The sequence below is a fragment of the Saprolegnia parasitica genome, assembly GCF_000151545.1.
Source record: "Saprolegnia parasitica CBS 223.65 unplaced genomic scaffold supercont2.239, whole genome shotgun sequence".
NCBI lineage: Eukaryota > Oomycota > Saprolegniomycetes > Saprolegniales > Saprolegniaceae > Saprolegnia > Saprolegnia parasitica.
The window spans coordinates 3,039-19,477 of NW_012156633.1; the positions used below are offsets into that span (position 1 = coordinate 3,039).

At 58.5% G+C, this 16,439-nt stretch overlaps 7 protein-coding genes across 7 annotated transcripts; 3 read left to right on the top strand and 4 right to left on the bottom strand.

The window, feature by feature from the left end:
* Positions 1-431: 431 nt before the first annotated feature.
* SPRG_16172 (hypothetical protein) lies at positions 432-1,371 on the bottom strand. Its single transcript, XM_012355401.1, has 4 exons — positions 884-1,371; positions 789-833; positions 680-738; positions 432-628 (listed from the first exon to the last, which is right to left on the bottom strand). Exons 1-4 carry the CDS (start codon positions 1,347-1,349, stop codon positions 581-583), a joined length of 618 nt encoding a protein of 205 aa, XP_012210791.1. The 5' UTR covers positions 1,350-1,371; the 3' UTR covers positions 432-580.
* A 645-nt stretch (positions 1,372-2,016) lies between these two features.
* On the bottom strand, positions 2,017-4,450 carry SPRG_16173 (hypothetical protein). The gene is made up of 5 exons (XM_012355402.1): positions 4,051-4,450; positions 3,182-4,002; positions 2,964-3,130; positions 2,587-2,914; positions 2,017-2,523 (listed from the first exon to the last, which is right to left on the bottom strand). The coding sequence occupies exons 2-5, from the start codon at positions 3,719-3,721 to the stop codon at positions 2,035-2,037; spliced, it is 1,524 nt and encodes a 507-aa protein (XP_012210792.1). The 5' UTR covers positions 3,722-4,002; positions 4,051-4,450; the 3' UTR covers positions 2,017-2,034.
* A 305-nt stretch (positions 4,451-4,755) lies between these two features.
* SPRG_16174 (hypothetical protein) lies at positions 4,756-7,417 on the bottom strand (the record flags this gene model as incomplete). The annotated part of the gene is made up of 7 exons (XM_012355403.1): positions 4,756-4,784; positions 4,905-5,697; positions 5,748-6,211; positions 6,525-6,699; positions 6,750-6,887; positions 6,939-7,341; positions 7,383-7,417. The coding sequence occupies 7 exons, from the start codon at positions 7,415-7,417 to the stop codon at positions 4,756-4,758; spliced, it is 2,037 nt and encodes a 678-aa protein (XP_012210793.1).
* A 570-nt stretch (positions 7,418-7,987) lies between these two features.
* SPRG_16175 (hypothetical protein) lies at positions 7,988-9,367 on the top strand (the record flags this gene model as incomplete). The annotated part of the gene is made up of 2 exons (XM_012355404.1): positions 7,988-8,053; positions 8,105-9,367. The coding sequence occupies 2 exons, from the start codon at positions 7,988-7,990 to the stop codon at positions 9,365-9,367; spliced, it is 1,329 nt and encodes a 442-aa protein (XP_012210794.1).
* A 145-nt stretch (positions 9,368-9,512) lies between these two features.
* On the top strand, positions 9,513-12,168 carry SPRG_16176 (hypothetical protein; the record flags this gene model as incomplete). Its single annotated transcript, XM_012355405.1, has 11 exons — positions 9,513-9,667; positions 9,725-10,000; positions 10,060-10,362; positions 10,405-10,500; positions 10,554-10,844; positions 10,894-11,336; positions 11,394-11,532; positions 11,586-11,710; positions 11,761-11,856; positions 11,907-12,015; positions 12,064-12,168. Exons 1-11 carry the CDS (start codon positions 9,614-9,616, stop codon positions 12,166-12,168), a joined length of 2,037 nt encoding a protein of 678 aa, XP_012210795.1. The 5' UTR covers positions 9,513-9,613.
* A 23-nt stretch (positions 12,169-12,191) lies between these two features.
* On the bottom strand, positions 12,192-13,186 carry SPRG_16177 (hypothetical protein). The gene is made up of 6 exons (XM_012355406.1): positions 13,061-13,186; positions 12,975-13,016; positions 12,802-12,927; positions 12,640-12,753; positions 12,521-12,594; positions 12,192-12,472 (listed from the first exon to the last, which is right to left on the bottom strand). Exons 1-6 carry the CDS (start codon positions 13,160-13,162, stop codon positions 12,253-12,255), a joined length of 678 nt encoding a protein of 225 aa, XP_012210796.1. The 5' UTR covers positions 13,163-13,186; the 3' UTR covers positions 12,192-12,252.
* Positions 13,187-14,439: 1,253 nt separating this feature from the next.
* SPRG_16178 (hypothetical protein) lies at positions 14,440-16,340 on the top strand. The gene has a single exon (XM_012355407.1). It carries the CDS (start codon positions 14,498-14,500, stop codon positions 16,286-16,288), a length of 1,791 nt encoding a protein of 596 aa, XP_012210797.1. The 5' UTR covers positions 14,440-14,497; the 3' UTR covers positions 16,289-16,340.
* The last annotated feature ends 99 nt before the right edge of the window (positions 16,341-16,439 follow it).

Here is a 16,439-nt window from a genome sequence, read left to right on the forward strand (position 1 = left end):
CACTTACATGTATGCATCCTCAAATAAATCAAATAGACAGAGGCTACAGCATCGGGATCTCAGTCGTCGATGTCATTTCGGTCGCATCTTCGTCCGCCTCTTTCGGTGCTTCCGAATTTCTTGGGCGGGTCCTGGCTAGCATGGCGCCCACAAGGACCGACGCAACACCGACGCAGCCAAAGAGAGCAAAGCCGAGACTGTTGTCCATGCGAGCAGACGCAGTAGCGACCGCATCCGGCAGCTTTGGAACACGCGTCCCCCGCACGGCACCAGTCTTGATCTCAATGTCGGGGTCTCCGCTCAGCATGGCCGGCCTCGACTCAGTGTGCAGGCGTGGATCGGGGCTTTGCTCTCCAGCGAGCACCGCAGTGGACACAAAGAGCAAAAGCAGCAAGCGACGCAACATTTGCACTGCAAGTAATCCACCACGACGCGTCGAATCGGCCGTTGGGATTAGGGGATCAACCGCCGCTCGCACAGCTTCGAATCGGTACCGAGGAGAATGTACTCGCTAACGGTCGCCCCGCGCATCAAGCGAAGACAGCCATGAGGCAACACACGTAGGTAGAACCCATGGCGCTTATTCCACGTAGTCAAAGTCGTCGGCGATGCCCAGCCATTTCTCAACCTAGTGCGCAAGAGAGGTTACTGAGGTCGCATAGCGTGCACAGGACGAGACCTCGGCCGACGAGCACGAATTCTTCTTGATGACCCACGACTTCAAGTTGAACACATTATCTATGGGCATGGTATCCTTGTCTGCCACGTGGAAAACACCGAGCACAAACCTGTCCAGCGGTCGACGCCTTCCTTGGCCACCTTTGCCTTGGCATCTAGTGAAATGGAAGGGTCGGAGCTGACGCCAAGATCGCACAACATATACCTAGCTTCTTCAAGAGGTCCGGGTCGTTCTCTTGGAGCAGCGCAATCTTCTTCTGCATATCGTCGGCTTGGGTTTTGAGCGCGCTGAGCTGGGCGAGCCGCTCTGCCCGGTCGTCCGACTGCGTCTGGAGACTCTGGTGCTTTGCAACCGACGACTGGACGTGCGTGAGCTTGGCGCGGAGGTCGTCGCGCCGCGCCTCGAGGTCTTCAAGCTTGCGCTTGCGCTGCTGCACGGCCTTGCTCGGGAAGGACCAAAAGTAGTTGCCGGCGCCAATCTTGTCCGTGTCCACGAGGTTGTCGTCGACGAGCGCCTGGTTGACGTCCTTGATGGTCTGCAGCACGACGCCGGCCTTGGAGCCAAGCTTCTCGACCTCCTTGAGGTTGAAGACGTCCAGCGACTCGTGGTAGAGCTTGAGGATCCGGTCCCGCTTCTCGTCGAGGGACACGCCCTTCTTGCGCTTGCTCATCCCGTGGATTCCGAATTCCGGACTTTTCCCGGACCTTTCCTCACAGCCAATCACAGCGCGCTATGGCGTTTTCGCGCCACGTGTGGGATCCCATCAAACGACGGCAAAGTGCTGGAGTCGTCTCTAACTCGCCATCACTTCTTCCAACCACCGATACAGCTGTGCTTGTCGATGGATCAGGACCTGGCGCCGAGGTTGTCCAACGGCCGTTGGGAAAGGACCGAGATTTAAGCAAGGGTAGACAAATTCATTGTTCTAAGCGACCAGTTGACATTTGCTGCGCGAAGGCGACGCGTCGGCCGCGGACTGTTTCATCGAAACTCAGTATCCTCGACGTTGCCACCTTGGGTGCCGATGGTACAGTGCGTCGTCGACGGGTTGTCTTCGCGAACTAGATGTATCAGCAACGGCGAGCCAGATCGCGGTGCTTCGAGTCGAGACGACGAGTCTTTGCATCCTGGATTGATGAGTTCGTAGCATCACGCGCAACGATATCTCGGGCGATACCAGACATCGATCCAAACGCGATCCAACGATTGCGCTGCCTTGCCCTGATGTCGACTCTAGATTGGCACCGAGATTCGCTCCGGAAGGCGAGGTTGATGATCCGCCTCCAAGAGTTCGCCTTGCTCGCAGGTCGCGATGCAAGCAACGAAAAGGAACAACAACGTCGCGAATGAAGAATCTACTTGGTAATAATGGGCGTAAACATGGAGAAGGGCTCTTCTTCCTCGTCGGCCACGTCGTGGCGTCCGTTCAAATGCTGCACCTGGCGCGGCGCGACGACGCTCGGGGTCGTTGGCTCGAGAATGATCTCGCTCGCATACGACGTGACCGGCGGCGACACATCGCACTGCATGCGGTGCACTTCGTGCTCGGCGTCCACGGCCGCGACGGCATCGGGCATGGTCGTAGCGTAGCGCTCGCGGAGGCAGTTGCTGCGCGGGTCAAAGGCCAGCGGGATCGACCCCAGCGTACCATCAAACCGGTTCTTGCGAATATCGAGCTTCATCTCGCCCTTGATGCGCTGGAGAATAAGCACGTTGTCGGCCTCCTGCGTCGCCTTGGCCGTGCCAAAGACGGATGAGAGGCTCAAGTCCGTATCGTCTTGCTCCTTGCGCGGGTGTACGACGAGCGTAATGTGCACGTTCTTGGCCGACGCAAATTTGCGAAACTAGCAAAATATCAAGTTATCAACAAAAAAAAGATGCGACAAGTGCGAAACTGAAAAACATACCTTGTCAAGCGCCGCGTCTTGGCGCTCGAATTTGTCGTAGCCGCGGCCTTGGCCCGACATCATAAACTGAATATTGTCGAGGAGAATGTGCTGCACGTCGTACGCGTACACAGCGTACTCCATCGCGTCAAGGACCTCGTCCACGTCCGTGGAGCCAAAAAAGCGCAAAAAATACATGGGGAGCTGCTCGAACGCGTCCGCCGTCTTCTCAAATAGCGGCAAATTGCACGCAAGGGGCTCGCCCGCCATCTGCGTGAGCATCTTGTGCACGAGGCGCGTGTTCTTGATCTCAAACGAGCCCCAGAGCGTACTCACTCCCTGGGCGCACCTACAAAAAGGGACACCTTCAGTCTCATCCTCGCGACGCAACACGATACCAGTCGATCGATAGCTGGCTGAGAAGCGTCGTCTTGCCACAACCGGTGGGGCCCGTGAGCACGGTGACTTCGCCGTTGCGGAACCCCTTCATGTACGAGTTGAGCGCCGGAAGCGTCCGCGACTGCACACCACTGGCACGCAGCGGGTTCAAGAGCTCTTCGAGCACCTACGACAGCATTATTGTCCATACAATATTACAACGAATCAAAGGCCGTACGTCGCGCCGGAGCTGATCAAAGGTTGCAATCTGTGCGTGTGGCTTGCGCTCCGCCTTGTCGATCGCCGATTGGAGGTTCATCTCAGAGAGGAGCGCGTCGTTGGCGTCTTTCGCTTGGGACCGCACAATGTACGTGCGCTGGACGCCGAGCTTGAGCGCAAACTTCTCGACGCTGTCTTGGCCGTGCACGTCGCTGTCCATCCAGAGGTAGATCGTGCTAAAGCGTTCGAGGAGTGGCAACACGGCGGGAGGCAGCGACCGGCATCCGTTTGGGAGAGACACCGCCGGCAGCCCCGTGGCTTGGTGCACGGCCATCGCGTCAAACTCGCCTTCCGTGAGAACGAGCGACGTCGCAGCCGTCGGCACAGTGTTCCACCCAAAGAGCCCCCACGACCCGCCTTTTGGCACAAGCCGCTGCTTGGACTTGTCGTCGATCGCGCGCACCTTGAGGCGTACGACGTTGAAGCGGTTGGCGTCGCCGGCAACCGCGCTCGTGTCGGCTTCGACACCCATGAGCGAGAGGTCCGAGTCGCGGGCCATCCACGGAAACGTCACGCACCACTTGTGCGACTGCGCATCGCCGTCGTAGAAGGGCTGCTCGATCGCGCCGACGCAGACTTTTTTAGCACCTCGGGCGACAAGCCGCGCGTGCTCGTGAGGTAGTCGAGGACGTGCTTGCAGTCGTCGTCGTCGTGCAAATTGCGCTGGAGCGCAATCGACTTGGCGTTATCCAGCACCGAGATGACCTTGGGCTCGTCCTCCGTGTAGCGCGCCGAGTCGGCGTAGCCCATCGCGGCCGGCACGACATCGTTGCCACCGAGCTATGCATTGCGTACATGAGGCATGTGTCATGACGCGAAAATGCACACCTTTTGGCGAAAGGCAAACCAGCTGCCGCTCGCGCCGCACCGGTGGCAGAGGTACACGCCGTTGGTCTTGGCGACGTAGAGCTTGAAGAGGTTGTCTGGCCGGCCCTTTGTCGCATGACAGAACGGGCAGTCGCGCACAATGTAGTGCGTCGGCGTCTCCTTGAGTGCGAGGCCCTTCCGGCGCAAGAAGTCGTCGATGACCGTGTGATCGTCCATCTCGTAGTACTTGGAGACAAAGGTCTTGGCGCTCGGTGCACTCAGGTGGTGCTGAGAAGATGCGCGGAACGGTCCTTGGCCAGCGAGGCGCATGGGCGAGGCCCACTGGAGCAGCCCCGCGCGGAGGAGGCGCGACGTCGAGAGTACGCGGCGCATGCTGCTGCTTGTCTGGAATTCTTTTTTTGACCAATGAAATTGAGGAATTTTGGCCAATCAGAGCGAGGTTGAACTTGAGTTTTGCTTGGCGCTCCCGAGTTGGATCGGAGCGCGACGTGCGACAGACGTACGTACGCGTGAGAGGACGTGGGCAGCCTTTGGGTATAGCATCAACATATCGGTGGCGTCGCCTCTAACGCCAAAGCTCACCTCGCGCGTTGGTCTTTCACACACCTACTAGTAGGCCAAGACAGGTCCAAACGACCAACCGGCGCGGCTGATGCGATGGGATAGGATTCGGTTGCGCGAGCGTGATGGAGAGGATATGTATTCTTATTCAAGGTAGATACGCAGTGATATAGCTACACGAAGCAGACAGTATTCTCAAACAGGTTTTGAGGAAGTTGCTGTGGGTATCTTCGGCGACACTGTGGGCATAGCTGGCGATTTTACACGCGCAACGGAGCCTGCGTTGGGTAGACCGGCTGGGGGGCACGTGTTGGGTATGGTGGCACAGGAGTCTTTGTCGTAGGGCCCGGCGTCATCGTCGTTGGGGCAGGCGTCACCGTAGTGGGCTGAGGAGTCACCGTAGTCGGCTGCGGCGTCACCGTCGTTGGCACGGGTGTCACTGTCGTTGGCACGGACGTTACCATCGTTGGGGTAGGCGTCACCGTTGTTGGCAAGGGTGTCACAGTCGTTGGGGCAGGCGCCACCGTAGTGGTTTGAGGAGTCACCATGGTCGGCTGCGGCGTCACCGTCGTTGGCACGGACGTTACCGTCGTTGGGGCAGGCGTCACCGTAGTCGGTTGAGGGGTCAAAGTAGTAGCTATGGGCGTCGCCGTCGTCGGCTGAGGCGTTACCGTGGTCGCCTGCGGCGTCACCGTTGTAGGAGCCGGCGCCATGGTCGTCGGTTGCGGTGTCGATGTCGGTTGCGGTGTCGATGTCGGTTGGGTAGTTCCAGTCGTTGGCGATGGCGTATTCGTGGTGGGTGCCAACGTCACCGTGGTTGGGGCTGGAACGATCGTTATGGGCGTAGGCGTCGACATCACCGGGGTCGCTGTAGTCGGAGATGGGGGCACTGGGGCCGACGTGGGACCACTCGTTGGCGCACTCGTCATTGGCACTGGAGCTGTCGTCACCAGAGCTGTCGACGGAGGCACCGGCGCTGGACTCGACGTCAACGGAATCGGAGAACTGGTTGACGCACTCGGCGACGGCACAGGAGCCACTGAGGTGGTTGGGCTCGGCGTCGCTGGGCTCACAGACGGCGTCGGACTCGCTGTTGGCGAGATAGGAGATGTCGTCGATGGCTGCGCACTTGGCACGGGCGTCAGCGTGATAGGCGGCAACGTGATGATCCCCGATTCGAACTCGAGCGTCTCGCAGTCTGGCGACTGTACACAACCGTAGACAGCTTGCGGTGTGCCAGCAAGGGTCTCGTTGAGGACGCGACAGATCGAGCCAAACGGAAGACCGGGTTGGGGCGACGGGCAAACACCCGGAGCATCGCCCGAGCACCAACGCGGCTTGTTGGGAGGCGAGATTTGCGCGCAGAACGTGCTGCTGCCCACGACACTGGTCGGGAGCCAGCCTTGGGCCAGCATCTTGTCGTCTGCGCACTCTTCGTACGAAGGAATGCTCACGGAAAAGGTGCAGCTGGTGGGAACGGTCGTTGGCTCGGGCTCGGGCGCGGGTGTGATGGGTGGAAATGTCAGGTTGCCGCTTTCGGGAGTTGCAGTTGGCGTCGACTTCGTGACCGGGACGGGCTGCGTCGTGATGATTCCGCCCTCTGGAGTCGCAGATGGTGTAGGCGTCGAGGCTGGTGTTGGTCCCAATGGCGGGCACGTCACTCGCGGCACGCAGCCGTAAGTGCGATCAGACGCTTGCATGCACATGGAGCCGTACGGGAGGCCTCTTTGAGGTCCAGGGCAGTTGTCGACGTTTGCAGCACACGGGTTCGTCGTTGGACCACAAAACGTCAAACTGTTGACAAAGTTTGGGAACCAGTTTCCCGTACACCCTGCAGTTGGCACAGGAAATCCGGGGCAGACAGTAAATGGCGCCGCTGACGGGCTTGGTGTCGGAGTCGCAAATGATGGAACCGGGCTGCTTGTCGACGGGCTCGGCTGCGGGGTCAAAGGACTCGCTGACGGCAGAGGCGTCGGGAGGCTCGCCGTCGGCTGCGGCGTCACAGAGCTGGACGATGGCTGAGACGTCAAGGGGCTGGCCGTCGGCTGCGGTGTCACGGGGCTGGACGATGGCTGAGGCGTCAAGGGGCTGGACGATGGCTGAGGAGTCATGGGGCTCGCTGACGGCTGCGGTGTCACGGGGCTGGACGATGGCTGAGGCGTCAAGGGCTGGCCGTCGGCTGCGGTGTCACGGGGCTGGACGATGGCTGAGGCGTCAAGGGCTCGCTGACGGCGTGCGGTGTCACGGGGCTGGACGATGGCTGCGGCGTCACGGGACTACGAGTGGTCGGAAGTGGTGTTGCCGAGGTGGTCGGAGTAGGAGCGAACGTCGGTGCTGACGTGCTTGGCTTGGGAGTAATAGGGGTCGGGGTGCTTGTGGCAGGCGTCGATGTCGATGTCGGCGTTGACGTCACGGATGTCGGGGTCGGACTCGTCGGTGCTGGCGTCTGAGTGCACGGGGACATAGAAGTCGTTGGCTGTGGCGTCGTCCAGGTGCACGGGGACACGGAAGGTGTCGGTGACATGGTCACCGTCGTCGGTGTCGGCATCATAGTGGCCGTCGTAGGTGTCGGTGTAGGCATTACAGTGGCCGTCGTAGGTGTCGGTGTCGGTATTGGCATCATCGAAGCTGCTGTTTGCGTCGGCGTTGGCGACGGCATTGCCGTCGATGGCGATGGGGTCGTAGTTGATGGACCCGGAGTCGTCGAGCTGGGTGCAAAGGTCGATTGTGCTGGTCCAGTGGTTTGCCCGGTGGCCAAGGCGACAAGAAACCCCGCAAAGAGCAGCGAACGCTTCACCACGACCATTTTGATGTTGGTCGTCGGCTTCCAAAGTGGAAATGAAGTTGGCGCTCTGGCCTCCTCCAAGGCTTATCTCGTCAAAGATGCTGTGTTCTGGCATCTCGTGAACGACGTCGCCGCATCTCGGCGGAAAGGGCTCCCGAGAGCTAAGTTTAAAGAAACGTTAGCAAGGCCGCTTTCGAAACGAACGCTATGCCATGCATGACCGACGTAGAACAGTCGCACTACAAGAACGATGAACCCTTGAGGCTTATTGGTGAATCCTTGGTTCAAGAATTTGCAACATCCTACTCAGACCAACACGCGTCAAGCCTCTAAGGTAGTACGGGTAGGGGAACGACAATCGACAGGCACACCATCGCACCAAGACCTCATCGTGTGCACAAATGGCGCCCGATGAAGTGGTTGTGTAATCAATGTGTGCTTTCCGTGTGTGTTTCGGTAGACGTGTCTAGGGCTTGGTGCGCGGCGCTGACGATCATCACGAGCGGCACAGAGAACGTCCCTGCTATTCAAATCGCCGACATGCATTTTGAGATCGGTTTTGGCGCGACTGATCCATAGTTTCACACTCCGATGCTCCGCGCGCTCTTCTCGTACGGGTGCCCGGAGGACGTCGCTCCGTTCATCACGGACGACAAGGTTCGAGCTCCCTATTTCTCTTCATGTAGAATCGACGCATTCCATGATTAGCTCGACTTTGTCCTCTCGCGCTGGCTCCAATCGTGGCTCGGCGGCGTGCACATTCGACGCGCCCTTGGCGCTCACATCAAAGTCAACGTGCTCCAGGTCGTCGTGTTCCTCGTGCCACCGGCCCTAGGCGCCGGCCTCAGTGTCGTGGCCCTCGAGCTGCACGTCAAGGCGGTTGTCTTCGGTTTCTCAGTCGTCGCGCTCGTCGTTGTCTTGCAAAGCATCGTGTTTCTGATGCGGCGCAACCACCAAGCGCCGCGGCGTGGTACGCGCAAGAGCATCGACGACACGGACACGCACGTGAACCACAAGATCTTTACGTCGATGCTGCTCGATATGCTCTTCCCGCCCAAGCACCTGCTTGACGAGGCGATTGGGCTTTCGCTCACCTTTTGCATGGCAGGCCTCGTCATGCAGCTCCTCTCGGATCGTGACCTTGGTGCTTATGCCAGCACGTACAGTAACTGCGACATCGTCGAGAACGTGCTTGGCTGGACCGTTTACGCCACGGCGCAATACCCGATGAGCGCAAGGAGCCCCGTCGACGTCAATACGTGGCGCGTGGGTGCGCCTTCTGCACTCGACGACGTCCAGCGCGCTGTTTACGTGACGGGGCTTGCAGGGCTCGACTGGATCTTGAAGACGGCGGTGCCGTCCGCCCTCACGGCCCGCTTGGCCGTGCGCTACTGTCTCTATGCGACACCAGTGCTCTTGAACTTTGGCGTGCTCCCGCCTACGACCGCACTCTTTGAATATATCGTGGAGCAGGCGCTTGGCGTTGGATTCGGCCACGCGCCGTGTGAAGACGTCTACCTACTGATGATGTACGCAGTCGCTTACGCGGGGGCTACGGGACTAGTCGCAGCAAGCGCCTCGGCGCCCCTGGCCGTCTCGCTAGGGCTAGCGTCGGCACTGGGGCGGTGCCTCGCCTCGAGTCGTCTGCGCTCGTGGAAAGAGGTGCTGACACGCGAGATTCTGCTGAAGACGACGTCCAAGGTCGTGCCGTTTTCGCCCGAGCATGAGCGGACCATGGTTTCCGAAGCCGACTTGAAGGGCTCGATGGCCGACGTCCCCGAGCTCTGGCGCCACACGCTCTTGCACAGTGATCGCATGCTTTCTGCACTGCGATATGCCTTGGTCATTGCGCTCTCGGCGGGGGCCGGCGCCGGCTTTGCGAGCCTCTCCGATTCGGATCGCGACCAATGCGGCATCTCTCTTGTACGTTCCAACTGTCTGCGTTGTGCGCTGCTCATGCGGTCCATGTAGCTGGGTCTTTTAATCGGTCTCTGGGTGCTTGTGCAGCTTCGTGTCTTCGTGGAGGCACCGACGTCAGCGCGATGTCGTCGGTGGTTGTGCTACGTCCCTGAAGGCCTACTCCATGTCGTTGGTGGCACCCTCGACCGCCTCCTGCGTGTGGTGCTGCTGCTGCTCCTGGGATGTTTTTTTGCCCGAGACGCGGTGACTGCCACGTGCGCATGGACACCGTGCACTGCCGCCTACAGCTGGATTGCCATGGTCCACGCGTACACGATCTGCCAGCGCCACCCGATCCGCGCGACCTATGTTGTACGTACTCGCTATCGTCGTATAGTGTTGTTGGACTATCGCAAAATTGTGTGCTAGATTGCGCTCGCCGGCGTTGGTACGCTCTGTGCGAATCTCAGCTTTGCCATCGCACTCTTCTTCTCGGCGCTACTCCCGCCGCGCTTTTGGCATGGCCTCGAGCTCCTTCAGTACATGCGCGTCGTGGTTTCCAGTACAGTGTTTGAACCCAAACAACGTTTCGAATACTGGATCCTCGTCACGTTGCTGGCGACGCCGATTTCGCTGCTCTCGCTCCTGGTCGCGATCGTCCTCGTATCGCCACTCTTTCCATTCTGCGGCTCGACCCTCTTTCTTGTGCGCTCTTGCATTTGAATCTGAATCTGAATCTGGAACGATCCCATTTTGCTGTTTAGGCGGGGTTTCCGCGGCCCCGACGCTTCTGGAGCTCGTACGAAACGTGGCACGATGGCGAGGATGGGTGCTATTATGAGCATTTCTTTGACGCGCTTACGCTCGAGCTTCCATTGCTCTTGGGACCGGCGTCCGTCTTGCACCAGCGGTCGCATGAGGGCGGCAACGACGTCTACCTCGTTCGCGTCGACGACTTTCTCGGTCTTCTCGAGGTGCTCGAGCTCAGCACGGACTACTGCGTCGTGCGCTTCAAGGGATTGGAGCTCCAGGAGACGACGAGTTGCCATCATCTCGAAGCGTCCAAGGTACCAAATCCTCCCCGTAGCTCCGCCTGACACTTGAGCTAGCTCGACGATGTCATTGCTGACGCCTTTGACGAAGTGAATGTGAGTGGCGACGACGATGGCGCACTCCACAGATTGCCGTCGCCACGCACGTTTACGGTTCGCATTTGCTATGTCGAACAACGACTGGTTTTGATTTTGGACACGCGTAGCCACTGCTGCGGACCCCGATTCGCATGTACACCATTTCAACGGTGACGTTGACCGATTTCTTGGACGATCCGAAATGCCTCGACCTCATCCACGAAACCTTTTACGTCACCTTGGTCTCGGAGCTGAATCGCGTGACGCATGGGTCTGTGCCGGAGATCTGGCTCTCGTTCCCTGTCTCGATATCGGGCTTGGACTTCGTGCTCAAGGAATTCCCCACGCTCTACTGGGACTACCTGCAAGGCAAAAACAAAAAGCAGCGTCACGTTCCGAATCCGCGCGACATTCTCAAGGTATCTTCTTTCGTTTTAAGCTAGTAGGGTCGTCGACACGACGGCATAGGCCGACGAGATACCAGTGCCGGCGCCATCGCGGGAGCCGCGCCGGTCGTCGCTCAAGCTCGCCGCCGACGCCATTCTCCGTCTCGTGACGCACCTCAAGCCCGTCCGAGCGTCCATCTCGGCGGCGCCAAAAGCGCAGACGTTGGTGAAAGCCCCCGACCAGCGCACGGCGTCGCAAAAGGAGCGTTTGGAAATCGCGTACGGTCTCAACGCCACGGAAGCCGCAAGTGTCGACTACGAGTCGTTGGCAAAACAGCGGCCGACAGTGTGCCACGGGCGTCGGTCTTTTCAGTGGGGCGACATTGAGAGCCACCAGGCGGAGTCGACGCCGTTCGTCAACCCCGGTGTCGCTGTTCGAGCTTCGTTTCTCAAGGACCGGTGGAACAAAGTGACCGAATTCCACCTCCTTGCAGCCTCATGTTTTGCGATTGTCGAAACCCTCGGGTACGATAAATTGGGTTTTTGGTGTGTAAACGATTGGTATATCATGGCATGTGCTAGGTTTGGGGTCCACGAGAAGCGCGGGCCAAACCATACTTTTGACTGTTTTCAGGGCAACTTTCCTCGGTCTCTCGAGAACGATTGGCTCCACACCAACACGACCTTGTACGATGTTGTCGTGCGTGCGTACCGCCTCGCAGTACTCTTGTTTTGATCGCACACCAAATGGTCTACAACAATTCGGATAAATAGGTCAAAATCGGCCTTGACAAGTTTGCGCAAGGCGACAACGATCTGTACGACACGCCAGACGAACTCGAAGCCACGATCCACCACTACCAGTCCAAGTGGCACATTGGACCGCGTCACACCGCCATGTACAACACTGGAAGCGTTAGTCCGCGTGACTGATGATGCTTGATTCTAGGTGGAAGTACTACATCTCAACGAACCGACCCAACCTCTTTGCCCTCACCAAGAATGCCAATGGCCAGTACATGTCGAACGTCTATACGCTTGGCCGGTATGCAAGAATGGAAGTTGTCTCACACCACGCTAACGTGGTCAATGTAGAAAAGACACCACGCTGGTGGCACTGAACCGGGCGGCGTGCGAAGGCACATGGCATGGCCAAGCCCTCGAGCTGCTCTACATGACCAACGACGACGACGAGCGCTTCTCGGTTCGACGACCCACCGACTATTGGACGCTCATCGCGCTGTGGTATTAGATCCAGTCCAATTCGCAGCTACTGCGCAACCTCCTCGTGCAGTCGGCGGACCCCCCCTTGGGCTACCCCGTCTATAGCACGGGCGCCGTCTTTATCAAACTCTAACAGTAAAGCCCGAGCTATGACTTCGCTTCATACGCAGCATGGCTGAAAGCACGGAGAGAGTTAGATATGGGTTGGCGGTTGTTATCAGTGCATCGCGACCGGGGCGAGCGGAAGACCGTACTCGTCGACCATTGGGTTGCGCTGCTCCTTCCGGTCTGTCGCGGTGGTCGGCGCCGCGGGCAAGTCCTGCGCGAGGTATGACGGCGTCGCGTCGACGGGCGCCGCCGCTTCCTCCATCGCCCATTCGTCTTCGAGGCCTTCGAGTTCGGCTTCGAGCTCCGATTCGTCAATGTCTTGGCCAATGCTGTCATGATGATGCTGATAGTGAGCGTGGTGGATGCGGAGAACTTACCCATACGACCGGCCCAAGATATCTTGGATTTCGTTCATGTCTTCGAGGAGGTCGGCCATGTCGTCTTGCGTGTTCTAGGCAGAGTCGCATGCACGCTTCACGACCAAGCAGCCACCTACCTCGAGCTCTTCAAAGTTGAATTTTTTGTGCTCGGCCTTGAGCTGCGCCGTCGCCGTCTTCATGGCCGAGACCGTATCGAGCGAATCCTTGGCCGTCTCGATCGCAAACGTCGCCTGCGTCTCGTGAGTTTGCAGCTGCTCGATTGCGTACATATGCAGTACCTGCTCAATGTTGAACGACTGCGCCGAGAGGCTGTCGCGCTGCTGCTCGTACATCTTCTTGCGCTTGAGCGTCTGTAGTGCGCGCTGCTTGATCGAGGCCAGCGCCGGACCTCGCGCCTTGGTCATCTAGGCGCAGTGCGTGACGCAGCGATCGCCAGCGACTCGCGTATTACCTGCTCCTTGTACTTCTTGAGCTCTTGCTCCAGCTTGTCAATCTACATCGATGGCGATGACGCGAGGGCGCGCCGCCTATGCGTACCTTGGTGTCGAGGTTGTCGACGCGGCCCTCGACGCGGCCATGCACGTCGGCAATGTTGACGGCCGGCGCCTCCGGTTTCTTCTTCCCAAAGATGCGATTCATTTGGCAAACTGACGCGTGAAGGCGAGGTCGACAATTGAATGCAAACGTTTATTCTTTTTCCGATCTTTAATATTTCATACATATAGGCAGGCGACGGTATTGTATTATAGGCGGAGGGCGTGAAAGCATAAAATAACGCCACCAGCGTAGGACAGTACAATCACTCTGCCTACAAATAGCGCGAGGCGAGTGTACGTCGACCCTGTCCAGCGAGTTGAGTGGAAATCGGCAAAGGCTTCCTTTCATGGCCCTGACGTCGCATCCCTACGACCGACCCCCTCTACCTACTGCTGGCCTCAGGGCAATCAAATGACACCTCTATCTCACGAGGTTAAACACATTTTACACCTCTTCACACATATAAAACCAGGATAAACCTATTAACCTTAGTGTAAACCCTAGGAAGAAGAAAGCATCACGACCTCTCCACGATCTCTTCCTACGGATGGATTTTATCATGGAGCCCTAGAGAAATAAGGACTCAGCGATGGACTCAGCATCTCGAACCCGGTCGGCGGGCCAATGGACTTGTACGTCAGGATGTGGAAGATATTTTCACATAACTTGAATACATGTATAAGAAAAAGTGCATGTGTTCACATTCTCGCTTGATCCTTGGGTAATTTTGCAGTGTACTAGTAGGCGGTTTGCACATTTTCAAGGTCGGCAGTTGTCCTCACCGTCAACGATTCTGGACAGTACCCTAACCTAGCCACCTCCCACGTCCAGCTAGCCATGACATGCACGTAAAGTCGATGCCATTAGCTGATGCCATTGGGCAGGATGCTTGTCGCCGTGAAAGGCTCGGTGCCAGTCTCTCTGCCTCGTCAGCGAGTCAGCAGCGTGGCACCGCTCCCATCTTGTTCTTCTTGATCGACAGCCGATGGGTCCCTGTCGCGCACGTCATTCCAAGCGCAACATTCGCTCCCGTCCACTCGTTCCTCTACACGGCAACCGCCGCTCTCCTCCATCGCGATCTCTAGCTCGCATTAAATGTACTCGGAAGCACGCAAGGCTCGCAACCTCGTCCGTTTGCCGTACTACACAAGGAGCCATCTTGGTCTCGTAGCACAGCCAGATCTCTCCCAGCGTCCTCGCCTCCGATTGGTCGGCGCTTTCGATTGGTCGAGTGGTGATATCCAATGGTCTATTTTCGCGGGTTTGTCCCAAAATCCCAGGGCCGGGCTCTTTTTTACATAAGGCCGGCAACGCATACAAACGCCAAGCTATCGTCCATTCGCTGGCATTAAATGCGCCAACGCTCGAGTGGGGGAATCCACGGGCCAGTGATTTCGAGCCGTCGTCAGATTCGCTTCTTCTCCATTACGCAGCAGCATGCCCCCGAAGAACACCCGTGGCCGTCGTGGCGCCTCCAAGGGCGGTAAGGCCGCCAAGAAGGACGAGAAGGCCGAGTCGGTCCCGGTCGAGCGCACGCTGGCCGACAAGCTCGCGGACGACGGCATCATCGCCACCTGCGCCATGAACGCGCGCTCGGTGCATGAGAACTTCAAGGACATCAACGTGCTCGACTTTTCGATCACGTACTTTGGCAAGGTGCTCATGGAGAGCTGCGACATCTCGCTCAACTACGGCCGCCGGTATGCGCTCATCGGCCGCAACGGCTCGGGCAAGTCGACCTTCATGAACGTGCTCGGCGCGCGTGGCATCCCGATCCCGGAATCGATTGATATCTACCACCTCAAGCACGAGATTGAGCCGTCCGACATGACGGCCCTCGAAGCCGTCATCACGGTCGACGAAGAGCGCACCAAGATCCAGACCGAAGTCGACGAGCTCTCGGAGAAGATGCTCGACGAGGGCTTGCCGGACGACCAGGCCGAGAAGATCACGAACCGCCTCACCGACTTGTACGAGCGCTTGGACGAGATGGACGCTGACTCGGCCGAGATCCGCGCCCGCAACATCCTCCGCGGTCTCACGTTCACGGACCAGATGATGCAGAAGAAGACGCGCGAGTTTTCGGGTGGCTGGCGCATGCGTATCGCGCTCGCCCGTGCGCTCTTCATCCAGCCGACGCTCCTCCTCCTCGATGAGCCGACCAACCATCTCGATATGGAGGCCGTCGTGTGGCTCGAGGACTACCTCTCCAAGTGGAAGAAGATTCTGCTTTTGATTTCGCACTCGCAAGAGTTCATGAACGGCGTGTGCACCAACATCATTGAGCTCACGCGCAAGAAGCTCGAGTACTACTCGGGTGACTACGACACGTACATCAAGACCAAGGAAGAGAAGGAAGAGAACCAGATGAAGAAGTACGCCTGGGAGCAGGATCAGATCAAGCACATGAAGGACTACATTGCCCGCTTCGGTCACGGTTCCGCCAAGCTCGCCCGTCAGGCGCAGTCGAAGGAGAAGACGCTCGCCAAGATGGTGCGCGAAGGCCTCACCGAGAAGGTCGTCAAGGAGATGGAGGGCGACTTCAAGTTCCCCAACCCCGAGCGCCTCCCGCCGCCGGTGCTCATGTTCCAGGAGCTTGCCTTTGGCTACCCGGACTGCCCTCTTTTGTACGAGGGTGTTGAGCTCGGTCTCGACATGGACTCGCGTGTCGCCCTTGTCGGTGCCAACGGTTCGGGCAAGACGACGCTTCTCAACCTCATCACGGGCGACCTCACGCCGGTCAAGGGCAACATTCGCCCCCACTCGAAGCTCCGTGTCGCCCGCTTCACGCAGCACTTCGTCGATGTCCTCGACTTGACGAGATCGCCGCTCGAGTACTTCCGCTCGCTCTTCCCGTCCAAGAGCGTCGACGATGTCCGCTCGTACCTCGGCCGCTACGGTATCACGGGCGAAGTCCAGACGCAGATCATGGGCCAGCTCAGTGACGGCCAGAAGTCGCGCGTCGTGTTTGCGTTCATTGCCCAGCAGAACGCGCACATGCTCCTCCTCGATGAACCGACGAACCACTTGGATATGGAGTCGATCGATGCGCTCGCGCGTGCCATCAACGCCTTCGAGGGCGGCATGCTCCTCGTGTCGCACGACATGCGTCTCATCTCGCAGGTCGCCAAGGAAATTTGGCTCGTCGAAGACAAGAAGATCCGCGTCTATGAAGGCGAGATTTCCGACTTCAAGATGCGCGTCCGCAAGCAGCTCAAGCTCGACTAAATACTTTGTTCCTCCTTTTTCTGAAATTAATAGACAACTCTACTCGCTACGTCGTCTGTCTTCTCACGCCTCCTCTTGGTTGTTGTTGTCTTCGGCCAGCATCGGCGCTGGCGCCTCGTCGCTCGCCGACGCGATCACCGTGAGCTCTTGG